Raw genomic sequence first — 16,410 nt, forward strand, 5'->3', positions numbered from 1 at the left:
TCTTCTATTCTAATCAACCAAACTAATGCACTCCTTATTTTCTAAACATATAATAAGAGTGAAAACTTGTTGAACAAAATTTGACCATAAAATGTGATACCTATCAATAAATTATATTATTAATATTATATTTATTTTATAATACTTTTTACAGTATTATATTTTAAATTTAACGATATTATGTAATGTATTACACACAAAACTTATTTTTGTCACATTCAACGGTTATTTTTAGTGATAATTCATTCTCTTATGAAAGTAAACTTTCATATTTATTTAATAAGAAAAATAAAATTAAAAATTAGTTATTAAATTATCACATTCTTATAATCTGTGAAAATCTAAGACTTTTTATTTATTGGTTAAATAGCTTTTAAAATCCTAATTCAACAAACATAAACCCGAGTATAAATGAAGACCGCTTACAAGCGGTGTTCATGCTCTCTCTCTCTTACTCTGCCTCAGTCCAAGTGTAAGAGAAAGGTCGTGTAAAGGATAAGCTGAAAAATCATGGCCTCTCTCTGTTCCTTCACCGCTTCTTCTTTCTCTTCTCAGTGCCACAATCTTTCCCTTTCTCACCCTCTCAAGCTATCGTTGCCTCTCACCAACTCCTTCACACTTCCAAGGAACATGAAGAAGAAGAAGAAGAAGAAGAACGGTGCGAGAGCGAGGCCTCTGTTTTGCGCACTCAAAAACGCCGCGTTGCAGTACAGGAACCTCGGCGACTCCGACCTCAACATCAGCGAAATCACTTTTGGTACTGTAAGTTATGTTTTTCTTTTTCATTCCTTTCCGCACAAAACGACGACGTTGCTGTTCTTATTATCGGTTGTTTCTCTCATTTGCGTTCTGGTTGGTTTCAGATGACCTTTGGGGAGCAAAACACGGAGAAAGAAGCTCACGACATTCTTCATTACGCTTTTGACCGTGGCATCAACGCTCTCGATACTTCTGAGGCCGTAAGTTCTTCCAATCTTAAATCTGCATTTGCCATGCATGCTGAAATCTTGCTGAAATGTTTAGTTTTTTTTTTCTTCTTTCAATTATTTAGATAATAATCGTTTTCGTGTGTGTGCATGGTGATGTATCTGCGGAGAGCTTGAGGCGAGATGAGTGGATTTTTTCAATACAATCATATGCTCATGCACAATATTATTTTAATTAAAGTTTTTAATTTTAAGTTTTAACAGTCCATTTCGACTATGTGGTTGAGATTCGATCCTTTTATATATATATGGGCGTGTGAATCATACTGAGAGCGTGAGAGGAGTGAGTCTCGACCAAGTAATTCAAATGGATTGTTAAAATTTAAACAGTGCTGACTTTTTAAAATCACTCATAGGAGAAAAATAAAACGGAAAAATGAAACAAAAAAAATTATCTTCAAAAGCTAAAATTAGCTTATGGATAAGTTAATTTATGGAAGTAAGTTCTCTCATTGCTTCTTCAAAATGTGTTTTTTGCATAAGTTAATTGTAGCTTATGAAGAAGTTTATTTTATTTTTCTTCTCTTACAAATGCTTACAGTGAATTTTATCTGAATAAGCATGTATGATAGTATAGCAGAGATTAACTTCTCTCACCTCTCACATTATATATAGAGGGAAAGGTGTGCTATGAATGCACAATGCACTCTTGAACACACTTCTTCTGACACACTCTCTTTTATCTCCTTTATTGGGCTAAATTTATTGATAAATCCAAAATCACAATTAAGGTTTGATTAAATAAGGAACGAGACTCAGCCACACAATTCAGTGATTTTTAACAAATTTCAACTAATAGTATAGTGTATTAAAAGAGTGTGTTGCTAGTATTTCTCCTACACACACATATTATTTTGTTGTGTAAAAATCCAGTCATTATCGTTGCAATTTTATAATGAACGGTTGGTTTTTGATTGCAGTACCCAATTCCAATGAAGAAAGAGACACAAGGAAGAACCGATCTCTATATTGGTAGCTGGCTTAAGTCTCAACCTCGTGACAAGGTATTGGGTGCTCACTTTACAACTATGTCTATGCTTACTTTTCTACATGTTTTGGACACATGGTTAGTTAATAGTTAAAGGTTAAAAGTAATAATACATGATTACTTTCAATAATTCAATGTGAAATTATGCTACAAAAGTTCAATTGTCTTGCATATAAGCCTATGGAATTTATGGTAAGTTGTTTTCTGCATTGAATAAAAAAATGCTCATTAAATTAAAATTTAATTTGGCTTGTTTTTGCAATATATGATGATGGGTTGACCATGAGATTTGGCTTTCAAGTGTTTTGGATGGTTTTTTACTGAGTTCACTCTTTGTTGAGCCACAAGTTTGAAACTATTTGTGTAACATCTGTGTTGATAGATTATTTTGGCTACCAAAGTATGTGGTTATTCTGAGAGGTCGAGTTATTTGCGTGAGAATACAAATGTTTTGCGGGTTGATGCTGTAAATATCAGAGAAAGTGTAGAGAAAAGCCTTAAGCGTCTTGGCACTGATTATATTGATTTGCTGCAAATTCACTGGTGAGTTTATAGAATGTAAAGCATTGATTTCTTGTATTTTTTGTTACTTTATTAATGGTATATGTAATTTGAACTTATTTAAATAGCCATGGGAAACTTGTGTATAGTTTGCATTGTTAAAATGTTATGATTCTTATTGTTTTAGGAATCTTTGTAAGTTGGTACTTGGTAGTGATATTGGGTCAGATTTGTACTAGTTTTACCACACTTGTACTTGACCTAAAATGTGATCTTGATTATTAATACAAACAGGAGTGTTATACATTCTGAATATTTACCTGATGTGCAAGCAGACAAATCGCAAACATTCTCCCATTTCTTTCTTGAGGCAGAGGACTAAAGTGTTTGAACTATTTTCTAAATATATGTTGTGCTTCATTATAGGCCAGATCGATATGTTCCATTGTTTGGTGAGTTTTCCTATGATCCTTCAAAATGGAGGTCAAGTGTGCCGTTTGTTGAGCAGTTGCAAGCTTTTCAAGAACTTATCAATGAAGGAAAGGTGACCAATTTCTTTCAATTTACTTTATGGTTAAGCTTTTTCTAGATTTCTAAAGAGTTCTAATGATTTATGTTGGTTTTGGCTTGGAGAAACTGAGCAGGGTTTTGTATTTGCTAAATATTTTTATTCCAACTGAAGTTATTGATATTTACTATTATGCTTGTAATTTCTAACTTTCTTTTGCTAAGTTTTAGTGCATGCTTGATGGAGAAATGCAGTTTGGGAGTGGTAGAATAAATTGTTTGTCTCAGTTTTTTTGATTGGACAAGAGGGATGAGATGGCCGTACCACTTTTATAGATTACTTTGCTTTGTCATGTGGCAAGTGTCTCATATCATATTACAAGCCTGTAAATGGAAACAAACTATTTTATTTCTCTCAATAGTCAGCATAAACCCATAACCTTCCAGTCCAATCAAGCTAGGATTGACTGTCTCCTCTCTTTACTTTTTCATGACATTTGTGGCAATTGTAATGTGAAATTCGAATATTCTGATCACAATATCATGTTTACTCTCTTATGCATAGATTCAGTTTCTTGAGATTTCTATGTGCATCAGGTACGCTACATAGGTGTTTCAAATGAGACTTCATATGGAGTGATGGAGTTTGTCCATGCAGCTAAGGTTGGAGGCCTTCCAAAGATTGTCAGTATCCAAAACAGCTACAGCTTGCTTGTTAGATCTCGTTTTGAAGGTGGGATGCTGGCATTACTCAAGTTCCATTCATTTCACTTAATATTTTTCTTCCTTTGTGATACAAAGTTGTTTCTCCTATATAATTTAAGATTTTTGAAATAGCTGTGTGTAAGGCTATCTGAAGAACTTAAACAACGAGGAGCAAAAATGATGAACAAAATACCTCTGTGTTCTTTTATGATATAGTGGAGTGAAAATTTCTTATATCATGGAATGAAAGCTAGTATCGTAATAGTGCAACAAAAATATAGAGAATAAGCAAAAGAGAAAGTTCCCCTCAAGGTCAAGAGAGAGAGTAGACTCTAACAACAATATTCCCCCCTTTCTCTCTCCAAAACTGAATTCTTATACTGCTGTCTAGCTCAACACGTATTCCTTGAGCCTCGAGTTGGTTATTTTGGGCCTAGTGCTTTGCCTCCTTCCCTGATCATAAGGATCTTCAGCCACCTGTCCTTCTCCTTCTATTTTTTTGCTATTTCCTCGTTTGCCCCTTCAATATGTGCACTTGTTACAATTCTTCCCCCATTAAAGTCAACCTTGTCCTCAAGGTTGAAGGCAGGGTAAGGTTGTTGCAATGCAGAATGATATTCCCAAGTAGCTTGAGTCTCATCTAAGCCTTCCCATAAGACCAAATGTTGTGGCATGTGTTGGTGGCCTCGCAAGATGACTCTAGAATTCAGAATTCTTGCAGGTTGCATAACTGGAGCAATATCTGTAGCAGTAATAGGAAGTGGCACATAAGGAGTAGAATGATCTCCCTTGCACAATTTCAGCTGAGACACATGGAACACTGGATGTATTTTAGTATTAGGAGGTAGTAGTAACCGATAAGCAACCTTACCCAGCCTGGCAGTGATAGGAAAAGGACCAAAGTATCTCAAACTCAGTTTTTGGTTCTTTCTCAAGTCTACCGAATGCTGCCTATAAGATTGTAATTTTACAAGCACCTTGTCACCAACATTAAACTCTATTGTTTTCCTCTTCTGATCTGCATATTTGCGCATGTGCTGTTGGGCCTTCTGCAAATTCAATTTCAACTTACTCAAAATAACATGGCGTTCCAACAATTGATCTTGAACTGAAATGTGATCCTTGCTATCCGGAACATACTTGACTAGAACAGGGGGATCTCTACCATAGACCACCTTGAAAGGTGTCATTCCCCTACTATGATGGTAGGAAGTATTGTACCAATACTCAGCCCATGGCAATAATTTGGCCCAATCTTTAGGAGCATCATAAGTAAAACATCTCAAATACATCTCTAAACACTTATTCAATGCTTCAGACTGGCAGTCTGAGGATGGTAGGCAATGCTCATGTTTAAGGTTGTGCCACTCAACTTGAACAAGTGTTGCCAAAACTGACTAGTGAACACCTTATCTCTATCTGTCACAATCGTTTTGGGAAACCCATGTAATTTTACAATAGCTTTCATGAAGATTTCAGCCACATGTTTGTTGGAGTAATCAGTTTTAAAGGTAAAAAAATGTGCATACTTGGATAATCTATCAATTACCACTAATATCATTGTGTAACCATTGGAAAGAGGGAGACCTGTGATAAAATCCATAGCCAAGTCTTCCCATATTTGATCAGGAACACGGAGAGGCTGTAGCAACCCATAAGGTAGTATATTATCAATTTTTGCCTGTTGGCATACCAAACAATCCTGTACATATTGTTTGATATCCGTATGCATACCATGCCAATAGAATTGGGCGGCGATCTGAGTCAGCGTTCTAGCAACTCCAGCATGTCCCCTGATCAAGGAAGTATGAAACTCATGGAGAACCTGCTACACTAAGGTATGACCAGAGGGAATAACTAGTCTACCTTTCCAAAACAACAATTGATCCTTATCCGTATAATTAGGATGAGGTGGCTGATTGTTCCTGCATAATTCCATGATAGCCTTGAGTTTAGAGTCAGCACCTAATGCTTCTCTTATCATAGGAATAATTTGTAGTTTTGGGCAAGACCAAGCTGAATAAAATGATCTTGACAAGGAATCAGCAGCTACATTATCCTTGTCAGGCTTGTACTCAACTGTAAAATCATATCCCAACAATTTGTGCAGCCAATTTTGTTGCTCAGGTGTTTGGATTGCCTGGTCAGTTAAACTCCTTAAACTTCGTTGATCAGTGCGACTCACAAACTTGTGACCAAGTAGATAATGACAAAATTTAGCAATAGCCTCCGTGATAGCATAGAATTCGCGGGCATAAGCAGATTGCTTCTACATTCTAGGAGTCAACTTCTTAGAGAAATAAGCAATAGGATGATGATTTTGGCTCAAAACAGCACCTACTCCCAAAGTGGATGCATCAATCTCCAAGATAAATGGTTGGGAAAAATTAGGAAGAGCAAGGACTGGAGCTTGGATGATTGCTGCTTTCAAACCGGGTGCTTCAGTCTCCAATGAAAGCTCTCTTTCTTCAACATGTTTGTTAAGGGGCCACCTATGGTAGCATAATCCTTGATAAATCTTCTATAATATCCAGTAAGACCCAAGAATCCTCTCAGCTACTTGAGATTCAAGGGTAGAGGCCAATTTAATACTGCTTGTATTAGTCTTTCACCATGGCGACACCTACGCTCGAAATAGTGTGCCCTGAATAATCCACTCGCTGCAATCCAAACGAACATTTAAATAGTTTGGCAAAGAGTTTATGCTGTTGCAGTAACTAAAGTACTTCTTCCAAATGAGCCAAATGTAAGGACTAAGAAGGGCTGTATACTAAAATATCATCAAAGAATACCAATACAAATTTCCTCAATATAGTCAGACCTTGAAAAATCTCATTCATTAAAATTTGAAAGGTAGCGGGGGCATTAGTAAAAGCCCAAATGGCATCACCAGCCACTCATAGTGCCCTTGATGAGTTCTAAAAGCTATCTTATGTCTATCCTCTTCCTTAACCAATATTTGATGGTATTCAGATCGCAAATCCAACTTAGAAAAATAATGTGCGCCATGCAATTCATCAATCAATCCATCCATGGTGGGAATAGGAAAACTATACTTAACTATAATGGCATTTAAGGCTCTATAATCGGTGCAAAATTTCCAAGTGCCATCTTTTTTCTTAACAAGTATAATTGGGGAAGAAAAGGGGCTATTGCTAGGAAAAATAATACCTTCTTGCAGCATATCTTGAATCATGGTTTTGATTTGTTGTTTCTGACTATTAGGATATCGGTAAGGCCTCACTTTGACAGGATCAGCACCAGTAACAGAGGAATGGAATGATTTTGAGACTTGTCCAGGGGCAATCCAACAGGAATAGCAAAAACTTCTCTATAAGTATGCAATAACATAGCTAATTCAGGCTTGAGATCAATAGACAAGTCCAACAACTGGTCTTGTGGGCAATGAGGATGCTGAAACTGAAGTGTAAACATTTCAGCTATAGCATGAGTACTCTGCATTCTTCTTAAGTGGTGAAATTGAGCAGGACTAGGAAGATTGAGCTGCTCACCATGCAGGGTCACAAATTGGCTACCCAAATAAAACTTCAGTGATAAACGGCTATAATTAGATATGTGTGATCCCAAAGTGGCTAACCAAGATGCTCCAGCTACTGGTAAGAGATAGTAATTTCAAGGAATGTCCTTGAATTTTAACCTCCAAGTCTTTAACCAATCCTTCTACTACCAAAGAATTTCCATTACCAACCAACACCTGAAAATTAGGAATAGGTTCAATTGGTAATTTGAGACAATGTGCTATTCTTGGTTGAAGAAAATTGTTAGAACTCCCATTGTCCAATAAAATCTGAACCATCACGCCATCAATATACCCTTTAAATTTCGTTATTCCAAGGCCAGAAGAACCTTTTAGAGCATTATAAAATACATGATGCTCTTGCACAACCATAGACTCATGAACCTCAGTATCAGGAGGATCTGGTTGTAAAGCAATATTCTCTTCTTCCTCCACGTGTAAAACTAGATACCGCTTATTAGGACCCTTATGAGTAAGTGAGAACCTTTCATCACATCTATAACAAAGACCTTTCTCTCTGGGTAATTGCATCTCGACGGGAGAAATTTTTTTAACATTGGTAGGTTGGAAGCTACTATTTGGTGGTGTGTATCTAAGGGTAGGTAATAATGGTGGTAGACTAGTGGATTTTAATGTTTGAGAAATGGATGGCTGCACGATGATGCTTGGTGTTTTGGAAACATAGGTCGAGCTATATGATCTGGTCTTGGAAAGATACTTTTCCTCATATAATTTTTCCAAAGAAACTGATCTAATCAAAGTTGTTGGGGATTTGAGCAATCACATCATGTCTAATATCTAGTTTTAAACCCTTGATGAAACAATCTAGGAGTGCCTCGATTGTAATGCCCTGAACGCGATTTGCTAAAGCATTAAATTGCACATAATACTCTTGAACTCAATTAACTTGTGTTAATTTGAATAAATGGGATTGCGGACATTCATACGGAGAAGGTCCAAATTCCAACTCCAACATGCGGGTAAAGGCAGTCCAAGAATGAAAAGGATTAGCACAAAGCATCATCTGGTACCAAGGAACTACCTCCTTATCCAAATGAATGGTAGGCAGCAGCTATGGTCAATCATTGATCATCCGACGCATTATAGTAGCTAAAGAACTGCTCCGCTTTGAAAATCCACTGAAGAACATCAGAACCGTCAAATCATGGAAAATCCAATTTAACATTACGCATCTGGAATGGTTGACGAACTGGAATAGCAGTAGGTGATTCACCCGCGAAAAATCTGTTTAAGCAACATGTCCTTTGTCGTCTCTATCGTCTCAAATCTGAACGCATACTCTGTATTCTTTGACTCCATTAATTCCAAAATACGCTTAACGCCAGCTGACAGCTCCTTCATGCGTGTATTCTCCACCATGAAGCAATGAAAGCACCAATTGTAAGGCTATCTCAAGAATAGAAACAACAAGGAGCAAAAATGATGAACAAAATACCGCTGTATTCTTTTATGATATAGTGGAGTGAAAATTTCTTATATCATGGAATGAAAGCTAGTATTGTAACAGTGCAACAAAAATACAGAGAATAAGCAAAAGAGAAAGTTCCCCTCAAGGCCAAGAGAGAGAGAAGACTCTAACAACAATATTCCCCCCTTTCTCTCTCCAAAATTGAATTCTTATAGGAAAAAATATTAATTTGGTCCCGTATAATATTTTAAATTCTCAATTTAGTCTCACCTTAATTTTTTGTTTCAATTTGGTCTCCAATAAGTTAAATCACTGCAATGTCGGACCTTCGGTCCAAATTTCTTATACGGAGTTAACTGTTGGCTACGTGGATGCCACGTAGATATATAGGTGGCAAGGTGCTACGTAATGCATCTGGAACGGCCCGTTCTGATTGCACTATTTGTGTGTTAATTTTACATCTGGTTTAGATGCAAAATTAACACACAAATAGTGCAACCAGAACGTGATGTTATGGTTTCAGAACGGGCCGTTCCAGTCCTATAACGCCAACTACAAACGGTCAATGATTATAGTTCACGCTCGTGATTCTAAATCACGATTGTGAATTGTTCAAGGAAAAAAAGTCCAAGGTACAAAATATTTCAAACACTGGATTTGGTAATATTGTCAATGGGGGATTGATAACTTCAATTGCTAAACATTTTAGCTATACACCATTTCTAGACCAATTGCAGGATATAGGAACTCCTAGAAGTATTAATTATAATACTTGTTATGCAATGCAATGTATCACTAAGGATACTAAGGACAATGGTGACAGATTTTATTTCATTGTTAGTCAAACTAGAGTGAATTACTTACTACCAAATCGGCACTATACAGTCAAGGATGAAATGACATGGTTTTATTTCCCTCCTCAGTAATTTATTTGAACTTTCTTAGTATATGTTATGTTATGAATTTTTGTTTATAGTCTTTGAACCATATTTCAGTCTTTGAATTTATGTTATATTATGAATTTTTGTTTTCAATCTCTGAACCACATTGTTACATTTTGTTAAACATACGTTGGCTTTCTGGAATGGCCCGTTCTGGTTTCAAAACGGGCCGTTTTGCTTGCACTCGTTGTGTTTAAAATACTGTATCTGGAATGGCCCGTTCCAGATGCAAAATTAACACACAAATAGTGTAACAAGAACGGGCCGTTCTAGTTTCAGAACGGGCCGTTCCAGATGCATTAAAGAAGGAGGAGGAGGAGGACATGAGACCTTGCCACCTATGCATCTACGTGGCATCCACGTGGCCTGTTCTGAAACCAGAACGGCCCGTTTTGCTTGCACTCGTGTTTAAAATATTGCATCTGAAACGGCCCGTTCCATATGCAAAATTAACACACAAATAGTGTAACCTGGGCCGTTCTAGTTTTAGAACGGGCTGTTCCAGATGCATTAAAGAAGGAGGAGGAGGAGGACATGTGACCTTGCCACCTATGCATCTACGTGACCAACAGTTAACTCCGTTTAAAAAATTTGGACGGAAGGTCCGACATTGCAATGATCTAACTTATGGGGGACCAAATTGAAACAAAAATTTAAGGTGAAACTAAATTGAAAATTTAAAATATTATAAGGGACTAAATTAGTATTTTTGCCATTCTTATACTACTGTCTAGCTCAACATGTAGTCCTTGAGCCTTGAGTTGGTTATTTTGGGCCTAGTGCTTTGCCTCCTTCCCTGATCATAAGGATCTTCAGCCACCTATCCTTCTCCTTCTGTTTTTGCTATTTCCTCGTTTGCCCCTTTAGTATGTGGACTTGTTACACTGTGCTACTTTTTCACCATATATTATATGGTGCCTTATAAATTGTTGCTCCTAAAGAGTTAAAAAGATACAAAGTAATTGAGTCATGCTTTTAAGGATCTTTTTCTGGTAAAAATATCACAATTTACCCCCTCAAGCTTTTGGTCATGTGCCCTTTGGTCCTCGTTAACTGAGTAACATAATCCTTAAACTTTTTTCAAGTGTGCATTGTAGGCATTACATCCAATATTCCATCAAACATAAAAGAGAAACCATCACATTTGTTAAGCTTGAGTTTTAAGCCCATTTCCAATGGGCATTGCTAATGAGTTGCTTAAAAATAAAATATTATTTTGTATGCCACATGATTTTTCGTTGCTTAAAATTAAAGAGTTGCTTATCATTTGTGTCTACATGTAGGGGAGAGAATATGAGATATTGAAGAGAGAGAAAAATATTTCTGAGCTAAGCAAATTCTTTTTATAAGAACTTGTACTGTAGTAGAAATAAATAGGTTCCTTAGATGTGATGTGGCAATAGAGGATCCCATAAAGTAAAATAAAATAAAAAATGATACATGGCTAAACAACTTGCATTGTGGATGCTCTAAGTTCCCTTGAACCTAAGTTGGAAGGGATACAATACAACTGAACCTTTCCCATTAAGAAAATTGCAACAAAAACTGTTCACATGATTTTAGGATCAAAGTGCATATGACCCTTAGTTGGCAGGGTTAAATTGTACCTTTCCCTTTTCTATGCTTTAAATTATTTGTGTTCAACTTTTTTGTAGTTGATCTTGTGGAAGTTTGCCATCCAAAGAATTGCAATATTGGCTTACTATCCTATTCCCCACTTGGAGGTGGATCACTCACAGGAAAATATATAGATATAAATTCTGAAGCTGCAAAAAGAGGAAGGCTGAACCTCTTCCCTGGCTACATGGAAAGATATAACAAATCGGTGGCACGGGTGCGCTATATATAATTCTAGTTCTTGTATTTGTAGTTTAGACTATATTTTAAGATATGAGTATGTTTGGACAAGGTTCGCTACAAGAATTTATAGGGGGAAAAAATAGAAACAAAATTGAAATAAGTTTCCTCATAAGTTAAAACTAGCTTATTTATGAGTTAAAAATAAGATTTTGGAGAAGTTAATGACAATTTTTATAATTAGTTTATGCATAAGGTGATTTTAGTTTATGAAAAAATTTATTGTAATTTTCTTTCCTATTTTTTTTTGCTTAGAAGTGTTTCCGGATAAATTTAGCCAAATAGCCTGAGATGACAATACTTGAGAATCTCCCTTTCTTTTGTGGTTGGATTTCAGGAAGCTACTATTAAGTATCTTGAGTTGGCCAAGAAGCATGGTCTAACTCCTGTTCAGCTTGCACTTGGATTTACTAGAGATCGTCCATTCATGACAAGTTCAATTATTGGTGCAACCTCTGTGGACCAGCTAAAAGAGGACATTGACGCTTTTACGTCAACTGAGAGACCTTTACCAGCAGAAGTCATGGCAGATATTGAAGCTGTTTTCAAGAGATACAAAGATCCTACCATTTTTTAATGATTATACCTTTCAAGTTTACCATTGTGGCCAAATTACTGCTATTGATTCACCCTGTTCCCCATTCCTCTATTTTTTTTTTGTCATGATTAAAAATAGAGGATGAATAAAATGCATATTGAATTTTAATAAATACATTAAAACTAGGATTTACAGCAATTGTATGCATTCCTTACGTCAATTACAGAAATGTTATTAGGCCTTACATTTTTGTTAATCAAGTCTCTAGTACTATTTATTGGTAGTGGTTTTTATTGTTTAGATGACATTCTTACCTTTATTTAACCTCACATGTTATATGAAGAAAATATTCAATGCAACTGAAAATGAAAGTTGATATGACTGGACATTAGAGTGAGTCTTCTATTCTAATCAACCAAATTAATGAACACCTTATTTTCTGAACATATAATAAGACTGAAAACGTGTTAAACAAAATTTGATCATACAATATCAGCAAGGTTAATAGATATATGATACCTATCAATGCATTATATTATTTTTATAATATTTTTTACAGTATTATGTTTTTCTACCCGACTCTTCCGAATTTTTTCGACTTATTCCATACTTCTCCTTCATCAATCTTTATAGTACAAATTTATTGTGTAAATATATTTACTGTATGTAATTAAACAATTAAGAAATATTAACATTAGTCGACACAAGTGACCTGCTTGTATTCTTTAACTATATTGTTTAGGATTTGAATATTAGTTTTGAGTATGAAAAAGAGTATATTAGGAGGTAATAACCAACTTGTATACATATACGATCGTTAATGGAGATTAGTTGATATTTTTAATAGTGAATACTTTGTACTTAAACCATTGTTAAAAAAATGGTAATGAAATTATGAGGATTAAGAACTGGATCATTAAGGACTGAAACTACTCTCTTGTGTATACCCTCGGTGAGGGGAGCTGTTGTGGGGGTGTTTAGGTCATACTAGATGATATCAACTTCAAAATGGATTTTTGTTCAAAAATAAAATCTTATTAGAATTATCTAGTTCATCTTTTAGAACCATGTTACATCCTATATACGATGAAATAGAGTGAACTGAGATATTATTTTAAAAGTATATAATTATCTTGAATAAATTTTTTTTTTTTATTTTTATTTTTCGATTGCTTGAAAAGAATAAGAATGTTCTTATAAAGATGGGTGCGTCATCTCCAAGTTAGTAAGAGATTTTGGAACAAGCTCCACGGGAGTTAGCTGGGCCATTGCATGTTGATGCAATGAGTGCTTGGTTCCAATGTGTTTAGTTGTTTGTTTAAAAAGTATTTGAAACTTCACCTCATTAAGTAAACATTCAATTTGGTCTCTGAAATATAGTGGAGGCAACTGTTAGGATATTTTGTGGCATCTATCCCTAAATTTTAATTCTGTTATATAAGTTATCATTTCATTATAATCAGTTACTAACTCTGTTCCGATTGTAAGTCCATTAGCATCGTTAAAGTTATCACATTCAAGGTATTGTCCATTTTGGCACTCATAGAGCTGTCACGGATTTATCCTTTAAAAGGTGCTTTGGTAGGTTAAAGGGGAGAGTGTTTATAAACTATCCTTAGTCTTGATTTTTGAGCGACGACAAACTTTTAGCCATACCAAAACAAGCTCCCCAATCAAGACTAAGGGGTAAGAGTGGCTTGAGTCCTCCTTTTAGCACTAGTGTTCAAATCGTAAATCTGTTGACATCGTTAGAGTCATCGCTTTCGAGGTATTGTTTACTTTGGTACTCGTTGGAGCATTAGGATTTTGTCTTTTAAAAGGTGACTCAGTGGTTTAAGGAGGGAGAGTCTATTACATTATGTCTCAAACCATGTTTTATTCTTTGTATATATGATGATGACGATTATTAATTTTTAATTTTTTTAAAAATTTATTCCTACTAACCTAGGGTCTTGGATCCACCACTGACTCAAAAAATGATGAGGCAAGTGAGTTTATATTCACTTTAGGAAGTGCTATTATTTCTTAGAAAATCAACAAAACAAACATGTATATAGAATGATTTACAATGGAATCAAAATTCCTAATACTTTAACTTGCAGGTGAATAAGAATAATAGTTAAGAGGCCTAATGACTAATATACTATTATGGAACATATTTAAATCTTTTATATATCTTAATTGTGATTAATAATCTATAATTTGTGTGACTAATAGTTATAATGATAAGAAATGAAACATGTGTATGAGACATGGTTATGAAGAAAAGATGGACATTAGAAAGGGAGGTTGAATAGTGTTAATCAAAACTCAAGACTTTTTGCAATAATGAAGTAGTATTAAAAATCTTACAAGAGCAAACGAAGAGTTTAAAACAAAGAACACAGTATTTTTATAGTGGTTCATCTCAACCACTAAGACTATGTTTAGTTTTTGATCAACTTGATTAAGTTCTACTATCTTTTACAAAGATACAAATATTCTTTCACAAGCCACTTATAGTTCAACCTAATAATTATTTGACTTGACTCTTCAAGTAACTACAAAAGTATTCTCTGAACAACGAAGCCTCTCCGTCTTCAATAATTAAGTATTCTTTACAACAAAGCTTCTCTAAGCTACAATAAACAAGTATTCTTTACAATCAAGTCTTTGTAGGCTTCAAGTAATAACATAAAGTTAAAATTGGGAAATCACTTTTTGTTTTGTCTTCCTATCAAGATATGATACAACCAAATTAAGTACATAGCTTTTCACAGAAAGAATGAATATATATTTTTACAATGATTGTTCTCACTTCTTTTCGAATCTTCAAGCTTCTTTATATATATACTTTATGAAGATAATTGTTGCAAATCCTTAAGCATCTCTCACATGCTTGCTTTGCTTGTCTTCATCTTCCTTCCTTGTGAGAAGAGGTGTCCATTAGTGCATTAATTGTGAACATTAAATATATTTTACCAAATTGTTACTTTTTATCTAATTAAGGAGGCTACTTATCGCCTTTATGATACCAAATAAAAGGAATTATTGCATGTATTAGTCAAGAATGACTTTTTCTGAGACTTCACATGCTTCGAGGGATTTGCTTACCTTTTTTCTGATGCAAAACATGTCTTCATTCCTTTTTCAAGTGTAGGTATCGAAGAAGCTTTTTGTTCCTTCCGATTTATTAAGAAATATCATAGACAAATATGATTTGGTTATCAAACATCATAAATGATATATATTAAATGTATTTGTCTTGGATGAAGTAGTTTGACTAAGCAACTACACATCATCATAACCAATCATCTATATTGATTTGTCTTATAGTATGATCTGAAAAACTTTTCTCTAAAAAACATCTAAGTTTATTATCATTAAAATTGATACATTGAGGGATCCAAGACCATCTTTTGATCTAACAATGGTGTTGTCACAATTTTAATTAAAAATTGTAGTATCTCACACGATTATGTAAAAAGTGAGAAAAATCTTGTAGATCCTTTCACAAAAGGATTATTCATGAAATTGTCATGGATAAGTTGAGGTGGATGTGCTTAACTCCATGAGTGGAGGTGAACACTCAATTAGTGGTCAAACAAGCTATATGAATACTTCCATGCACTACATTTTTCACCCTATAGCATATGATAATGTTTCATATGAGGTTGAGCCATGAACTCTTAAAATATATGCATAGCCCTTGATATAAGTGGTGCTATAGAGACACACTTAATTTATCTACTTACGTGAGTGTGAAGGAATAGGTCACCTTCCATGAAATTTGATTATCTTTCTAGAATACTCATGAACAATCCAATGTGCAAATACATAAAAAGACCTAAATTATTGTATAAATTTTAAATCACAAAATTATCACGTTTTAAAGGTAAAAGTGTGTATTGTGGGGGTCTCATCTTAAATAAATCGAGTTTAAGAGTAATTCACTTTTTGGACATTCGAGTTGCCTCACTACACTATGTGTTATTTTAATCTTATGGACATTAATACTTAAGTACAAGAACCTTTCCTTGTCTAAAATGTATTCTCTCTCTTCACTTATATGCTATTAGTAAGGGATTGTGAAAATAATAACATATAAGTGTTAATTATTTCATTGTTAATATTGACATATTAATTGCTCTAATATTGTTGGTATATTAATTACTTTGTTGTTGTTGGTATTAAAAAAATTTCTTAAATATTTGCTAATGGATTGATTTATAGTATACTACATAAAGAGTGATATAGTGAGTCTTAGAACAAGTCTTGGAACATTGTAAGTTACACATTATTACTTTTTAACTTTATTCCTCTGAACATTGTTCGTAAATTCTAAAGTATTTTGATCTCGGGTGCACAGATTTAAACACCAAACAGTATAAACTTTGAAGAACAAATTATATTTTGTGTTGCACCAAAAATCTCTTTAAAT

At 34.6% G+C, this 16,410-nt stretch overlaps 1 protein-coding gene across 2 annotated transcripts; it reads left to right on the plus strand.

The window, feature by feature from the left end:
* The first annotated feature begins 421 nt into the window (after nucleotides 1–421).
* LOC109804820 (NAD(P)-linked oxidoreductase superfamily protein) lies at nucleotides 422–12,246 on the plus strand. Of its 2 annotated transcripts, none has more exons than XM_020366683.3 (8): nucleotides 422–762; nucleotides 864–959; nucleotides 1,907–1,990; nucleotides 2,357–2,517; nucleotides 2,902–3,019; nucleotides 3,580–3,715; nucleotides 11,251–11,429; nucleotides 11,790–12,246. In XM_020366683.3, the coding sequence occupies exons 1-8, from the start codon at nucleotides 511–513 to the stop codon at nucleotides 12,027–12,029; spliced, it is 1,266 nt and encodes a 421-aa protein (XP_020222272.1). In that variant the 5' UTR covers nucleotides 422–510; the 3' UTR covers nucleotides 12,030–12,246. The 2 variants fall into 2 exon arrangements, with proteins under 2 accessions (XP_020222272.1, XP_020222273.1); XM_020366684.3 differs by having other exon boundaries at nucleotides 615–757.
* Nucleotides 12,247–16,410: the final 4,164 nt, after the last annotated feature.

This window comes from Cajanus cajan, chromosome 7 (genome assembly GCF_000230855.2).
Source record: "Cajanus cajan strain Asha chromosome 7, NIPB_CcT2T_4, whole genome shotgun sequence".
Classification (NCBI taxonomy): domain Eukaryota; kingdom Viridiplantae; phylum Streptophyta; class Magnoliopsida; order Fabales; family Fabaceae; genus Cajanus; species Cajanus cajan.

Bases quoted from the DNA above. Each gene is read 5' to 3' on its own strand.
- LOC109804820 (XM_020366683.3), top strand. From the start codon at position 511: ATGGCCTCTCTCTGTTCCTTCACCGCTTCTTCTTTCTCTTCTCAGTGC. The intron at 763-863 runs GTAAGTTATGTT...GGTTGGTTTCAG, and splicing joins GCGAAATCACTTTTGGTACT to ATGACCTTTGGGGAGCAAAA. The intron at 11,430-11,789 runs GTGCGCTATATA...GTTGGATTTCAG, and splicing joins ATAACAAATCGGTGGCACGG to GAAGCTACTATTAAGTATCT.